General features: G+C 33.5%; 2 protein-coding genes across 4 annotated transcripts; one reads left to right on the forward strand and one right to left on the reverse strand.

Moving 5' to 3' along the window:
- The first annotated feature begins 1,607 nt into the window (after positions 1-1,607).
- Positions 1,608-4,146, forward strand: LOC123221204 (circadian locomoter output cycles protein kaput-like). 3 transcript variants are annotated; one of them, XM_044643989.1, is made up of 4 exons: positions 1,608-1,998; positions 2,848-3,068; positions 3,147-3,317; positions 3,393-4,146. In XM_044643989.1, the coding sequence occupies exons 3-4, from the start codon at positions 3,237-3,239 to the stop codon at positions 3,960-3,962; spliced, it is 651 nt and encodes a 216-aa protein (XP_044499924.1). In that variant the 5' UTR covers positions 1,608-1,998; positions 2,848-3,068; positions 3,147-3,236; the 3' UTR covers positions 3,963-4,146. The 3 variants fall into 3 exon arrangements, with proteins under 3 accessions (XP_044499924.1, XP_044499911.1, XP_044499919.1); XM_044643976.1 differs by having other exon boundaries at positions 2,848-3,317; XM_044643984.1 differs by lacking the exon at positions 2,848-3,068 and having other exon boundaries at positions 1,609-1,998.
- A 547-nt stretch (positions 4,147-4,693) lies between these two features.
- Positions 4,694-7,941, reverse strand: LOC123221198 (BTB/POZ domain-containing protein SR1IP1). The gene is made up of 5 exons (XM_044643964.1): positions 7,395-7,941; positions 7,165-7,234; positions 6,352-6,966; positions 5,737-6,276; positions 4,694-5,478 (listed from the first exon to the last, which is right to left on the reverse strand). The coding sequence occupies exons 1-5, from the start codon at positions 7,448-7,450 to the stop codon at positions 4,936-4,938; spliced, it is 1,824 nt and encodes a 607-aa protein (XP_044499899.1). The 5' UTR covers positions 7,451-7,941; the 3' UTR covers positions 4,694-4,935.
- Positions 7,942-17,144: the final 9,203 nt, after the last annotated feature.

The following is a 17,144-nucleotide window of genomic DNA, read 5'->3' on the forward strand; positions in this document are numbered from 1 at the left end:
CTACACAGGACCCCAACAAACGGCCATGTGATCATCCTCTTGTTGATAAGTATGACCCGACATGGATTTTTATTATTGCTATAGCTTTTTACTGATTAAAATATGCACAGATTCAATTAATTTTATTTTTCATTCTTAAAAAAAATTATTATTTAGGATAGATTCCAGTCTGTGCTGGCTCATATTAAGTCTTTACACATTTGACTCTGTAAATTTATACAAGCACGTACGTTTAATCCGTACGATGCACCTAATCTTAATTATATGGGTCCACTTATATCCACCGTCAGATATGATATCATGATCGTTTTCTTTCCCACCCCACTCACATGCCCAGTAAACATCTACAATCATTATGCTGGCTCTTCTCTGAGGTTGATATGTATAGGTAAGGAATCAAAAACATCCTAGCCCATCTAATTATTCTTCAATTTCATACAATAAAGAAAATATTAAAAAATATAGAAATAATATAATTATAATAACGACAATTTCATATTAGATTGTTGATTTTCTTGAGTGAGTAGTTTTGAGATTTACTAAGTTTTATTTATTCGATGTATTTTTTATTTAAATTCAAAAGAATAGTTCAACTCTAAGTTAGTAAATACAAAAAAAAAAAATATGAGAGTTGTATAGATATAATAAATAAATGTTGAAAAATATATTTATAAAAAAGTTCATAAAATTCAGATATAAAAGATGCATAAAACGTATATATATGAGTTTAATATGATATATTATTAATAATACGTTTATAAAAATACAACAATATTATCTATAATTTTAACACTTTTCATAGATTTTCTTGTTAACAATTTAAATATAAAATATCGAATTGACTATTAAACATAATATATTATCGAGATTCAATCATCATAAAAAATTACCAGGAGAAGTTAGAGATTTAGATTTAAAAAATTGAATTTTTTGTTTTATATAATTATGACATTATAGTAATAAATTAAAAATACAAGAGACATTTTCATACTTCAAAAAATTTATACAAAAATAAAAAAAAAGATAAAAATTACACGTTTAATATAGGAAACATATTATTTAATAAGATTTTCATTCAAAAATTCAGGACGATATATTTAAAACGTAAATTAAATGTAAATAATCTGTTTTTTAACTAACAAGGGTTCGGCTTTGTGGGCAGGTGAGGGGATGCCACCTTAAGTTGCTTCACATTAATCTGGACCATGAAAATAATATGAACAATGTTATGTATACCTATTTTTGATACATAATTCATGTATACAGTGACTTGTCATCATATAATTAAGTGATTTTAAAACATGTCTCATCATATGATAAAAAAATATCTAATCATATGATAATATCTTATCTGTGTATATAAATTATATATAAAAAATAGATACACATAATTTTATTGAAATAATATATAGTAAATGATTGAAATAGCTGCAGGAAGAGATACACAGAGCTTGGGTGCATGTGATTCAGCCTGTTCTTTTGATGATTGTCTGGGGTAATGTTATATAAGGGCCTTGCGATCCTCAACGATTATATAAATATAGATAAATTATTATTATTAATTAATTATTATTCTTTTGTATTTATTTTATTAATATCTGCACTGCTGTACCTGTCTGAGGCATCTCCTTCACAAAAACTGAAGCCCATTGGCTCTACCACTGGGATTTGTTTGGCATGCCTCCAACCCCTGAAGCAACAGCAAACAACAGCAACTACAACACTTCGATTTCCGTGTCAATAAGAGAATCTTAATTTCTTCTTCTTATCACACTTCAATTTAATATATATTTATATATATGTCTTTTCAGTATATGCAAGTGATGGAGAATGTGAGGGCCAAAGTCTTCCATTATCAACCAGAGCTCTACCTGAAGTTAGTTAGCTAGCTCTTTTGGTTTCCTTTTCTTTAGACTTCCCTTTTTATCCGCTTTCTTTGCAATCTGCTGAACGACAATCAAGACTGAGATCTTCTTTCAGCTCCTGAAATTCTTACAGGTCAGAAGATTCTCATCTATTCTTCATACAGTTCCCTTCTATAGAAAGAGTTTACAATTTTTTTTCCTGAAAACATTCTCTGATATGACTTTTTTTCATCTCATCACGATGCATTTTTGCTTTCAAATCTTTTGTAAATTAACCGGTTGATTAGATGAGATCTCAAAAGAAAACTACTTATTTGTTCTTTCACGTATCGCTTCCCTGCATCTTAGAGACTCTCTCTTTGTTTAAATTTCTAGAGACTCTCTGCAATTTCCATGGAAGTAATACTGCAGTATTTAATAAATAATGGCTTGATGAAACATTGAATAGGCCCAAATATAATGCAAAATTTTTTGAAATGATTTTTCACCTCATATATCTACATGAACAGATCAGCTAACGAGGGGCAATTTCATGTTTTGCATAGATCCTTCTTTCTTTCATGATCAAAGTGTTTGCGAAGATGCCATACACATCATCTTTTTTGACCTGATATGCAGTAGATATGTTGAGATTGACACAGATTTTGTTTATTCCAGAATGATAGCTCATTAACCGGAATAAGATAAGAGGCAAATTCATGGTTTGGTACTGTGATTAATAAGTCTTGTCGTCTAATGATCGACGTCGTGTCGGTCAGTCATTTATAAAATGTAGGAATTGTCGTTTGAACTGATCCTCTTGTTAAGACTTAAGACTTACTTTTTATTACCCACATGTCATTTGCAGGGATACCTATATAAATAAATTTATCTAAAATAGTAGTTTATAATTAGTTGATGTAATTATCATACTTTAAAATTATCTAATCAAATATTATAATCTTAATTTATATCGATTAATTTATATAATTTATTTGTACAGATAAGATTACCTATATCAAATGTAGAGCATTGATACTCTTGTAGAATTGGAAGATATTTTTCATGTGATGTGAAATATATTTTGTGGCCCAAAATGGCTGAATGGATGTAAAGCAAAGGGAACTAATAGACAAATCATAAGAGCCAGCGCAAGAGGCGGATTTCAGGAGTGCCCTCATCGCTCTTCTCACAAAATAAAATAAATAGTCTATCAATATCACGGTGGCAGGAATATCCTTTGCTTAACTTGTTTCCAATTTACTGTTTTCTTATTCGTTAATCTCAGTGATCATTTTACAGGTGGATATATAGGTGAGTCAATTGCAGTAGTTCTCATAAAGGCAGAATTTAGCTTCAACGCATCCTTTGTTAAACCTTCAATCTTCTTCAATGGAGAAGCTTCTTAACCCATATGATAAAGAATTCATGAGGATGGCCATGTTAAAGCATGAAGAAACGTTCAAAGAGCAGGTGCTTAATTATTTCTCTTTTAAATTGTTTCCCCTTTAAATGGAATATATATGTGATTCAGATTTGATATTTCAGGTACATGAACTCCATCGTCTATATCAAATCCAGAAGATACTGATGAAGAACATTGAAATCGGCAAGTCTAATGGGCGGAATCAAGAAAAATGGAACCCAAAGAATGGATTTTCCTTCAACCAGCTGAGAAATCAACAACTCAACTTGCAACATAAGTCAAGTATGCAGCTTGACATGGAGCAGCCTGTTGAGGTTAAAATCAATGAATCAAATGGCAATGGAGTTTTGGAGATCATAGATGAAAGTGACATTCAGCTGACACTGGGACCAACAACTTACACACGGCGGAAGAAACCCGAGACATCGCCGCATACTTCTGATTCCGGTCGAAGCTTTTCTTCTTCTTCCACGGGATCCAGCCATATAAACAGGACAGGTTTCCAGACCCAGAAGGGGAATAATAGAGGTAGAGAATTATTAAGTGGCTGCGAATTGGGGCTTGCCACACAGTTTGGGTATCATAGTGGAGGTAAAAACACTATAGATAATGAAGAACAATTGGGACAGCAGCAGGAAATTCTAAACCAGCCAGCATGGCTATTCCAAATTTTGAGTCTCAACATGACTTGAAAATCTCCTTAGTGCATATAAAAATCTTTTAGACTGCTTCCTGTCGACTAATATTTTTGTGATAACTGATGCAAGCTTGGCATTTTCTTCTTAGTTTTTAGTATAACGGGTGATATAGTCCTTTGTAAAGTTGTTTTCCACTGCTTGCAAAATCCATTATAATTACATATTGACTTTAGCCAAATGAGAAGCTTTTCAGAACATTAAAATTTCACGAAGTTCTAATTTATAGCATCTTGTCCCAATGCTTTTAACTCTATTTGCAGAGCAGTAAAGGCATGGAGGCATTCACCACTATCAAAACAAATTCCTTGAAACACAATGTCAAAGGAATCCCAAGTCTATTATTTGTCAGGGTCTCTTCTAATAAAAATCCTTTAGTCATTTTAGATACCCTCAAACTACATATGATTGGTGACTAAAGGCGGTTAATTCTCTATATTTCACGCTGCACTAGAAAAATTCTCTCACCCACGAAAAAAGATGATGAATTTGATCTTTTTTCTGCCAGCCAGAAGATGGCCAATAGATTCCCCTCTCAAAATTTTAACGCCTGTCCATAAACGTGTATGCCTTACTTGGAAAGTTCAAATTCCTTATGAACATTTACGACACCTTCTTTTGGGTTGAATGATACTCTGAGTCAGACAAGAACATGGGCTATACTGCTAGCCTGTCTCTTCAGGAATTCTTACTTTTCCTAAAGTTCTTTATCTGAAATGACACAATAATTGGTTATAGAGCCCACTCAGATGTTATTAACAGCTACTCCATTAGGCTCCTTTGAGAGCCCAGAAGGGCTGTTTTAGCTTAAGATAGAACTCCCAGTTTTACAGCAGCATGTAGTCTCAGATTTAATTACATAAAACTTTATCGAACAGAAAGCAAAACCATCAAATACACAGAGGGAAAACAAAACAGACTACACTCTTCATGGAGACCTGATAAGAGGATAATATAAGCCAATGTCTCATCAACTTATGGAATGCCTCCGGTCTTTGGGTGGTTTCATTTTACTTTTGGGGTTTGAAGGTGAGACTCCATCGGCTCGCACAAAAGGATAAAGGCGCCCGAGTCTTTTCGACACAGAATTGATGAATGATTTTCTCGGCAAAGGAGGTTTATCATAAGATGCTTGGGAGTTTGATACTGGACTGGCAGCTGCTGATTTTGATGATGACCTTTCAATTTCTTTCATTCTCATTTTCATCTTGACTAACTCAATTTTCAGGTCCTCATTCTCTCTTCGCAGGATAGAGAGCTCATCTGGCACTGCCCTGATATCATTTGAGTATACATTTACTTTGGAAGGAATAGCAGGGGAATCTGCATCCATGAGGTTGCCAGTCATCACATTCCGAAGGCGCTGTTGCTCATAGTAAAGCACTTGAACCACAGTTTGATGAGGGAGTCGATCATTTTGTGCAGCGTGTGCACAGGCCTCTCGAGAAAGCTTCTGGCAGTCCATCAAGCTACAAACTTTCTTCCTCTCCAAGTCACTTAGAGTAGGATGAGCCTGTGAATTTTGAACCAAAAGGTTGATCAAATCGAAGAAGTTAATTTGCTAATTATAAGTTCTACATTAACATATCATCACTCATTTCACTAGTAAATCTAAAAGAAATCTTGCATTTCAATCTTCTTGAAACTCATAAAATAGAATGAATCAAGAAAATCCCATTTTAGAAATGTAAGTGGCTTAGCTAATAGCAGCATTGCAAGTGTCAAATGCTTAATTTGATGTTCTTGGTGAGTAGAATTGAACATAATGCACCTTGAGGTAGATGTCTAGGGCTCTATACATCCCATCATCTGTTACCCTTGATTGCTCTGGAATAATTTCGGCAAGGCTAATGAATTTTGTGACAGATAAATTACGATCGGAGGCTATTTCAGCAAGGTAGTTCTCCATTAGCTTCCCGACCCGTTCCATATCACTTTTTGTTGGAGAAACAAAACTATCATCTGCATTATAGTTCAAATGGTGCCCCTCCACTTCATATTCAAGGTAATTCAGCATGATCCGCTGCACTGTGTCCACATCAAACAATGTGTCCCCGGTAAAAGAATAGGCAGGAATCAAGAGATCATCCAGTACAATCTGTCCTAATTGCAACGCCATTCTCTTCTCCAAATCAAGCCGGCAAGCAACTGTTGTTTCAAGATATATTGCAGATCGAAGCAGCATCGATAGAAAGCTAACAGACAATGCATTCTTTTCCCTTGGCAGAAGACTAACTATTGTTTCTAAGACTACCCTCTTTTCATGTTCTTGTTGAGGCCCAATTTTCTTCCTCCCTTTTCCAAATATTTCCTGCATCAGAAAAGAATTCCAGTTCAACAAACAACCAAGAGGTAGAACAACTCAATTTTCAGGTTGAGATCTCACCAAACCTCGAAGAGATTTCTGTGCATACAGCATCAAGACAGGACCAAGGGCATATTGTTTAAATCCCCGTGCCATCATTGCTATCAAGACCCGTTGGAAGATATCGATCCTAAACACAGTTAAATCTTCAGCCCACCAATCAACAATAGGCTTCGGATGCGATGCCATGGTAGAAAATGTACCCTCAGTAGCACTCTCAGCCCTACCAGACAGAGAAAACTGGTTTTCTTTGCAGGCTATGTAGGCTATTGCATCTATGCAACGACCCACCAATTTTACTTTCTCAGCAATTGGAAGTAGGCTTTCTGACATATGCAAAACGGTAACTGCTCCTGCAAGGCTCTTGAGAGCTACTTCGTTCAAGAAAGCTTCGGCTCTTCCAACCAAATTTCCAACTGCATAATCTTCGGTCATCTCAAGATACTCTGCCGCACATCTAATCAGGGCAATGTTTTCTATGCTAATCTCAAAATTAATTCCATAGCAGAATTTTGCTGCAAGTTCAAAGGCTTCTGCCCCACCTGGAACATCTGGGACTTCAATAACAGAAAGATCAGCTTCACTGGATTCTGACACCAGCTTCCTTATGTATCCACATTTTGAGACTAATGGAAACTGCAATTAAAGCAGGAGATGAAACAGAGAACATATTGATGAACAAAAGTACACTATCAGATTCTGAATTTTGTTACTTCTCTAAATTGGTTTGATTTGCGAATAATTGGTAAAGTACCATTCAGCTCGTTTCTTCCTTGTTATGCAGTGGAACAAAAATAGTTTTAAAACTGAAAAGAAAGTTGAGACAAATTCTACCTTATGCAATGAAAAGGAAGTTCCTCCGGCATTAACAGTGACATCGCTAGGAATCTCCTGGGAGAAAATCCTGAATCATAGTGTAACAACAACAAAAAAAACAGCAAATATAATATACCATCTTCAGGATTATCCTTCTCTATTTTCTTCGAGGATTTGAATAGGTCTTATATATAAACATGAGTTTAAACTTGAAGTTAATAATCAAAAACAAAAGATGGGAAGCAAACCATTCACTAGTTCTCTTCATGACAGTAGACAGAAGCTCCTTCTTCTTGGTGGCCATCTTCAGAGTGGTGGGTGCAGCTTCTTCCTTATCAGATCCCACCAAAGCAAAGAGTATTGAAGGATCTTTATCATGATCATATCTCCATCAGATGGTGAAATAATGAGTCCAAAGTAGACAAAACTTAAGCTGCAGTTCCTCTACAACGTATAGGTTTTGCTGATGCGACACCTAAAAAGCATAGAGTCTTTTGTTTCCCTGTTGAAAAATATATCTGTTATATGTAATAAAACCTGAAGTGAACTAGCATTCAATGATGATGAAGACTAAAATCTGCAGCTCATTAAGTTCTCAGTTGTCTAATGATTGTATCATCCTGTTTCAGCCTCACAATTGATAATCACCCGTTCACGAAATACCTAATCTGGGTCTGTCCTGTAGCAAATTGGAGGGGCTGTCTGAGTTGGAAAGTATTGAAAATGAATTGGGTATTATGGGTAATTAGTGTTGGCAAGAGCGATGACAAAAGCAAAGAGAAGAGATGAAGATAATAGTATGTGTGGTGTGGGCTAAGAGAGAAGGAAAATGGGATTGTTGCATGTTCTTTGACGGCTAAAGGTGAGAATTTTCCACGTGCTATCTGTTGCCATGCCATCCACAAATGTCTACATCTCCAGTTTAGCTCTGGATTTTCATTGCATATTAAATATTACTAAATTCCCTCATTTTGCAAAATAATAATAAAGAACCGAAAACAACATAACTTACCTCATTGTAGGAGGCTGTTTTCTGTTGTTTAGTTTTGGAAAGATAAAGCACATGAAATTTGTAATAATGGGAAAAAATTAATGTCTGCCTCCCCATCCTTTACATCGGAGAAATGGGATTTCATTTTACAATATATATATATATATATATATATATATATCCTTATGTGGGTGTGTGTATAATGAAATTTTCTGTGCAATAAATGATGTTCCAGAAGTAAATGAAAACAAAAGCTCCCGTAAACATCAAACACCGACTCCGGGGTGTTTCTTTTCTTCACGTCTTGCAGTTGATTGAGTCCACCTTCGCCAACGTTGATTGTTCGTAAGACAGAATTTAATCACTTGATCTCTTTGTTGCTCTGGTTCCACCACTGGGTCTCTATTCATCAATAATTCACAACAGAAGTCCTCACTGGCCTCCTCAATCAGACCATCCGAATATACCAGCTAGCATTAAAGGTTTGCGGCTACATACAAGACTACCTTGACATTTCAAGCAATTTTAGAAATCTTTCAACTCAGCCATAAAATTAGTCTTAGAACTGCGTTCAATTTGAAAAGTTTTAAAATAAAGCTCAAGATCGACTCTAAAAGAATAAGTAGGGGTGTATATGATCCGGTTTGGTATGGTTTAAAAGTTTTTTCAAATCAAATTAAAAAAAATGGTTTGAAAAATTTTTAAACCAACCTAGACCATTTTGTGTTTTGAACCAAACCAAACCAAAAAATACAATTTGGTCTGGTTTAGAGTACGATTTGAATCATAGTTATCAATATCCTACGATATACAATATGTATCATGCAATATGTTACAATATAGGTGGAAAATTATACGTATCATAAGGTGTATGAATTAATAAAATACAGTAAACGTATAATGCGATATGATACATATTACCAATATGAATTGATATACATTTTTAGATAAATTGATGATACAGTAGATGTGTATATGAAAAATTTTAAAATGTTAAAGGTGTTTATGATATTTTTTAAAATGATAACATGTTAATTATAATTTTTTATTATTTTATTTTTTAAAAGGGGTATCATGTGAAAAATAATAGTGTAATAGAAGTATATATGAAAAATTTTAAAATGTTAAGGGTATTTGTAATATTTTTTTAAAATGATAACGTATCAATTATAATTTTTTATTATTTTATTTTTTAAAAAAGGGATCATATGATACGATACATGATATAAAAAATTAGATTTTTTATATATGATATAATACACTATTCGAGTATTATAGTTTGAACATTTTAAAATCATTTATATATATATATATATATACATGTATATATTATTTAATAAAATTAATTGAATTATAGTTTTCTAAAACATAATATAAACATGTAAAATTAGCTTGTTAAAATATATACAATATATATATAAAGAAGATAACAAAATAAATATGAAAAAAATAAGTTGTACACCTAATTACATATTGAAAAATTTAATCAAACATAATTATATATATATATTTTAAAAAAAATACAGTTTAAAATTTTTTTCAAATCAAACTATTTTATAAATCAAACCAAACCAAATTATAATTTTTAAATAATTCAATTCAATTTTATGGTTCGAATTGAACTATACACACCTCTATGAATAAGAACTGAACAAGAACTCTTTTTGTGCAAAGCTAGATGGCAACTAGAAGATTGGGTAATGTCACATAAAAGTCCCACGGGGGAATGAATTATTATCATTCAGATTCCTTCTCAGTTGAAATCAACACATTTCAGATTAAGCCCTCTAAATAGGGGGCAGTAGGCAGTCCTTCATCAGGGAGTTGTCATTTCAGAGCAATATCTGTCCCTTTATATAAACTTTACCTTCACCGCAAAAATTCTGTGTAGAAGTTCCAGCCACAAAAAGATTCATGGTCAATAACCACAGAAGGAAACATGCCAAGCAGTACCATTGAAAAGTTGTATGCTTCCACACAATGTGGGGTATCTAAGTGAATTATTTGAACTTCATGATCCAGAGGAAATGAATATAGTGATTGAATCTGAAAAACATGCCTTGTGCCAGGCAAAACGGGCCAAAAAGGAAAAAGGGGTAGAGTTATTTCTTTTCTGGGCTATCCTTCACAACCACTGCTTCCAGCCACTGTATTAGTAATTCAGAAGTTTTATCTTAAAATCTGATTCCTTCCACTTTTATTTTTCTTTTCTCTTGTACAGATGTTATAAGTATAATTAATTAGACAATTTAAAATTAATAATAAAATTATATTTAATCACATAATAATACGATATTATTTATATATAAAATTATACCCATAATTTTATTGATTGTGTTGTCACTTCTAATATTCTATTTCCCTCTCTCACTTTTATCTCCCTCGTGAGGGTTTTACTATTTTTTGAGTTCTCCTTCCGGGAAAGTCCCATTCTATATTCACTTCATTTCTTTACTTTTTCTTCTTCAAGTGCAAGTAGTAAATATGACAACTATTTGAATCCGGAAAAGCGTAGCTTCGTTCAAGGCTCGTTGCCAAGTTTTATTTTTGTTTCCACATTTCAATCTTTATGACTTCCTGTTTTGTGGGTATTGGTTTGTTTTTGTTGCTTGGTTGATTTGTCGATTTTGTAAATTGAACGATTGCAGTTGAAGATTCTACTCTTTTTCAGTTTGTGATTCGATCAAATGGGTTTTTGTGTTTTATTGATGTGGTCTATGGTTAATTTGGATGCTATTGTATTATTTAATTAGTGTTGAATTTTGCTTAATTTTTCTGCTTTTTGAAGTTTTAGTTTCTTTAGTAGTGTTTTTGAATGCCGGACCAAGTAGTGGCACTGTTATAGTGCTGGTGCTGCCGTCCACTGTTGATAACCAAGGTGAGTGCCTTTACTTACAAGTATGCGGACAATGCAACTTGATTTAAGAAACCACAGAACAAAAGAAGACAGCCCAAGACATTTACCCGAAGCTACCTTTTAATCACTTATTTGTACCTACATAAGCAATAACAAGGGAGAGAAACGTCTTCTTCTGGTCAAGCATCTTATAGATATAACTCCAAGAGAAATTGCTTTTATGAGGATCTAATGGTAAGAGTTGAAGACAAGTTTTAAACTCCCAAATCATTATAAACTGTTTCCTCATTTCTCTAGAACAAATATTTTTGGATTAGACTTCTCTTCCTCAAAAAGTATGATCTTAATGATGAATAAATTGATGCAGACTGTTTTAATTGTCAAACAAAATACTCCATAAAAGCAATATATTGCTACAGAACTTTACAGTTATTGGCTGAGCAAAATACACCCTGTTCATATACTAACTACTGCCATGTCAATTTGAAAGTTGATCAAGATGACAGCAAAGTAAAAGGATTTCTAGGAAGACAATGGCACCGTAGAAAATTTGATAGGAAACTACTTAGATTTTATTAATATTGAAAGAAAATAGTATTGGTAATAGGAGATGTTAACTCCTTCAAAAGACAAATGAAAATGTCTTTCCCTCCCAAACAGTCCTAAGGGGTGCCTTAGCTGCCCAAAAAACCATATTTTTCCCCTCCCTTAATCCTCCTACTGTTTCCTTTTTATTATCTCATATCCTAAAATCTTCTCCTAGTTTAAATTTATTAAATAGTCGTTTGACCTTTTTAAATTAAATCACTTCAAATCTTTGTTCGAGTAATCTCATGACACAACAGACAATAATATCACGTAAACATTTACATGGAGGAGACTCAGTTTATAGATACGATAATAAAACCTCCTACCAACCCTAATAACTCTACTAGAAGTAAACATAAAACTTAAAATGTTTGATATCAATTTAAAATGTTTTTTGATGAGTATGGTTATGAGAATGCAAGATGTATGTGTTACAATAAAACTGATGCACATGGTAGTTCTTCTCATGGGACTAAAAAATTGAAGCTTCACATGAAAGATTGTCTTAAACATGTCATCCTTGATCAATGTAGATCAATTACTCATTGATTATGAGAATAAATTACAAAATCAAAGAATTTGTCAAGAGACTTATTGTGAGAAGATGAAAACGACAATTATTAAATATAATTATCTATAATATGATGTGGAGCATGAATCAATTCGAGATGTCCAAAACTATTTGAATCATGAAGTCAAGTCTTATAGTAGGAGCACCCTAAGGCGATTTGCTTAAAAATATTTAGAAAGGGAGAAAAAAAAAAAAAACAAACTTGTTTTGTGGAGGGTTCCTAGTAAACCATGTTTAACATCATATATGTGGACTTTTTCTATGATCAAGGGGTATATTTCTTTAACAACCCATTAAATAAATGAGATTTGGATCATACAAAACAAAATTCTTAACTTTTGCCATATTCTTCTTCCACACTTGAGAGTTATTCGTCTAAAAAATGTTTGGTTATAAATAACGAGGAATTGAAAGGAAAATTTTTCCTTTCTACTTTGGATTATGCAAGTAATAATAATAAGACGAAAGATACTTAAAAAATCAACTTTGCATGTAAAATGTTTTATAATGTAATGGTGATTTTTTTATATACGATATTGTGTACATATCTTGAATCTTTTCGTTCAAGAAGGGTTAAAAAATATTAGTGTGACTTTACATAATATTGGAAAAAGTGTGAAACATAATAAAAAAATTGATGGTAAAAGAATTAAGTTTAGAAAACTTGCTGAATAAATTGGTGTGAGAAGATCAAAAGGATTGGGAATGGGTGTTCCCACTAGATGGAATTCCATTTTTTTAATGTCCCAAAGCGCATTAATATATCGTTTTGTGTTCTTTCATTTGTCTTTCATAGATCATAGTTACAAATATTGTCCATCAAATGACGAATGGGACAAGGGAAAGGATATGCAAGTTCTTGAAACATTTTACAGTTTCGCGTTCCAAATACCCTGCATCAAACTTGTGCCTTTAAAAGGTGTGAACAATTTAACTGCATTTAAATGAATAAATAGAGAATAAGGATGAAGTTATTAGTAGCATAGTTTTTAAAACATGACTGACTAGTTCAGTCAGGAATTGAGAGCTAGTTCAGAATAGTTCACACTCAGGCTTTGAAGTAGGATAAACCACAACCAAATTGACCTAAACTCGTCGATTCATGGTTTCATTGTCAATTTACCCTAACGAAACCCCTACGCTGACTCTAGGTAAAAGCAAGCTTTTTTTTTTTGGCAATGGCTGGGACATAGATTCAAGTCTCCACCATTGCATGACTTAGGAGCCCCACCAGACCATGTACAATGTTTTTTTTAATTTAACCTATATTTTAGATTTTATAAAGAAAATAATAATTTTACACTTGTTCATATTTAAAACCAACACCTTATCAATGGTCATATGTGTGTGTCATCAAACCAAATCCTTTTTCAAGTAAATATAATTTGGATTTTATTTTTAATGATTAAGTATTCGAAATTCATTTAAATATGATTTCTAATATTTATTTAAAAATTAATCATGTCCAACCACCAATTCAACCAATTAAACCGTTAGTTATCCTAACTAGATCAGTCTCTTTATTAAATCGATGTTTAATCTAGGTTTAAAAACATTGATTAGTAGTATGAAAAAACAAATGAAACCAATATTTGTAAAATATTAGGATTCTTATAGTATTGTGTAACCTATTACCTCTGTTCTTAACCCTCATTTTATGTTAGTTGGTAGAGTTTTGTTACAAAGAGTTTATGAATTAACTTAACCAGTGCACAAAGAAAGTTGGAGGCTATTAAACATGAGTTGTGTAAGTTTTTTGAATCTTATGAGATTCAATATTCTAAAGAAGTTTTTGTCACCCCTTTAGTTGCAACCAAACACGATAGTAGGTCATGTCGAACCAAATTTGATATGATCAGTCATGTCTATGGGTCATATCGTATCAAAATCTGTCAATTGTAACACAACCCACAAGCATGACTAGGCCCAAGGTCCCTTAGGTCATGTCTTTAAGGGTCTTTAACGGATTGATTTATGTGTTTTTGTAGATCGACCCATCATATTATATATTATATATTTTTTAAAATTTTTATTATTTATAATTTCTGTTATTTTTAAACCGGTTGTGTTAGGTTAGCTCGTCCCAAGGCCTCTAACACACCCTGCATGGTTTGCAGGCTTAGCAGGGCTCAAAATTTTGCAAATTGTAAGAACAGGGACGTGTATTTTAAAAGGGAAATGTCATGTGTTTCACACAAGAAAAGACATTTCAATATTATTACCTGGATTTTACCAGCTGACTTAAACATTTTTGTCTATTGATTATTGAACGTGACCTAATATTAAAGTCAATATAAGTCTGATATAATTTGTTTACGGTTTTGTTTGGGATTTCTTCGACTTGAATACGATTGTCAGGGGTTTGATAATTTAAACTTTTGAATGGAATAACGGTAACGAAGTTTGCTGGAAGCCTGGCAAATTATAACCTTAGGGAAATGCATATCTTTTTTTGCATCGTCAACCTCAGAATCAGAAGCCTTTTTGTCTTCCAACGAAAATTTACTGAAATTTTTCTTCATTTTCAACTGGTAACTAGTTTATATATACAGAAGAGTGGTTCTAGATTTAAATGCACAATTTGATGTTAATATAATAAGATCCTCTTGGACGAATTACATTCAAGAGAGTAGACCTATTGAATTTATTAGGTTTGGGTTTGACCATAAATTATGTTGATTGTTCGGTTGATTTGTGGGATGAGTTTGACAAAAAATGCGCACTTGTGATGGCACTAGGTTGTCCACCTAGTCAGCCCCAGGCATTGTTCTGCCCAGCTTGTGCCACCCAGCCCACAAGCAGGTGTCATGATCATGAGCAGTTGACAATATATACCATTATTTGATAGCTATAACATCTGTATTCTACAAAGGGTGCTGGAATCTGCTCAAATGGACACAAACCTGCTAGCATACTGAACAACTCATTATGCAGCTTTGTTACGTCCAGGTGACAGTAAATTATCATGTTTGGATTAACTTTTTGTGGTTCAAAGGCTAAGGTATCACTCTCATTAGCACAATTTTTGGGAAATGACGGGCATTTAGTCCTCACAATGGGGGTTTGGATAACAAGGTTCATCTCTACTGTTGGGAAAGAACTGTAAAGGTGTCTAACTTCAAAGTATATGTATTACCATCTGATTCCTGCATAGGATTTTTTCCCGTGGCATGCATTTGGACTTGTTATATTTATTTATCTATGCAGTTTGTTCATGCTTGTGAGTTGAAAAGGCATACAAATTGGACTCAGAGTTTGGAATTCTCTTTACCTGTACGCTTCAGCGAAGAGGCAACCAGTGTTCTTCTTGTAAAGTTCATCTTAAGACAAAGTCATACGCATATGGAAGCTTGCTTTAGCAAAACTCAAGGTACATACAGTAAAGATGAAATAAGCCTGGCTTTTTACACTGAAGGTCCTGTATTTGTGGCTGGCTCACCTCTTACCCGATACCAGTGGAATCTCTTCCAATTGGTCACAAGGATCGGGTGGACTCAATGAATGGCAACCTCCTTCTGTTGCACCATCAGATGGGATTGCTCATTAACAACACTTGAGTATTTTATCAGCATTGATTTGGCAACTGTTCGAGAATTACATCATTCTGCTTTCGGGTTTTATGGTGGCCATCGGAGCCCAGATGCACATTCAGTTTTGGCGCATGGATAAAGTGGATCTTTCCATCGGTGGGAAAATGTGGGTGTTGATGTAGATAACTAGCAACTACAAAAAGTTCCTTCTGGGCCCTTTTGTTGCAGTCATGACCAGATGATAATGATATGTTGCTTATAATATGGAAATGTTTTCTTTACCTTATTATTTTTTCTGCAACATTCCAATAACTGTATTAAATAAAAAATTATTAATAGTTTCCAATTTTGATTTTTAGCTCTTAATGCCTTTGTGTGTGATATAATAGAACAAAATGTAGATAAATATTTGGAGCTCTTATTTTAACTATCAAGTAGGCCCAATCAACAACAATAACAGAAATATGGCTATAGGAAATGGGTTCGTGGAAAGCAGTTGGTCCTTAGCAGTCTCGTAGTTTAGCAGTGACACAAATGGAGTTCACTCACGATGATAATCTGCTTTTGGCCGTCTCAAGGGATTACCAGTTCTCTGTCTTTTCAACTCTAAGGACGGGTGCCATATATGCTTACTATTCTCTTAATTTATCTATTTTGTGCTTCATCTCTGCATCTTGCCCAAGCATTTTTAATGCTCTTACTAGTTGGTCAACCTTTTAATAAAATTTTCGTAGTTTTATAATTGTAGGAAAAGAATTCTGGTGAAACCTTTTAAGAAATTATAATCTGCTTGACGACCTTTGAGAGCTGAGATAAGGGCAAGTTTTTTAATGTATATGAATGTTATGCACATTTTAATTCGACCATCTGTTAGGACCCATGTATATTTGAAGAGGAAGAAAGGAGTTTTTAGCACAGGTAGCAAACCGATAGGAGCTAGAAATGTCAGGATTCCAGAAAAAGAGCAAACAGCAGCAGCAGTTATGCATTTGGAAGTTGGTACAACCTGAAGGAAAAGGGAAGAAGGGAGAAGAAGGCGACAGAGAAAAATCAGAAGAGTGAAGTAAAAAATGGGATGGATCCAGCCTCTAGAAAGTTGGAAGTGGATTGCTGTTATGTTCTTTGTATTTACCAGTAATTTATTTTCTGTTATTTTAGCTGTGTTGCTTGGTTGTATTGCACAAATATTTGCAGCAGATGTAAAGAAACTCTTTATTGCATTTCCAGAATATTTAAAATCACCATTCCGCAAACTTCAGCAGAGGCCACTTTCCAGAACTGCAATTTAAGAAATTCCAGGGGAGCACCAGGTTTGTAACATCATCTTTCACAATTTGTAGATATTTTTAGATGCAAGTCAAGCAAGGAAGACTTGCAATTAATTGTGACTAACTAGTACAATTTTTTTTAAAAAAAATTTTGTTTATAGGGAGATATTAAGAAGATACAAAACCTATAGGT

This window comes from Mangifera indica, chromosome 1, assembly GCF_011075055.1.
Source record: "Mangifera indica cultivar Alphonso chromosome 1, CATAS_Mindica_2.1, whole genome shotgun sequence".
Classification (NCBI taxonomy): Eukaryota; Viridiplantae; Streptophyta; class Magnoliopsida; order Sapindales; family Anacardiaceae; genus Mangifera; species Mangifera indica.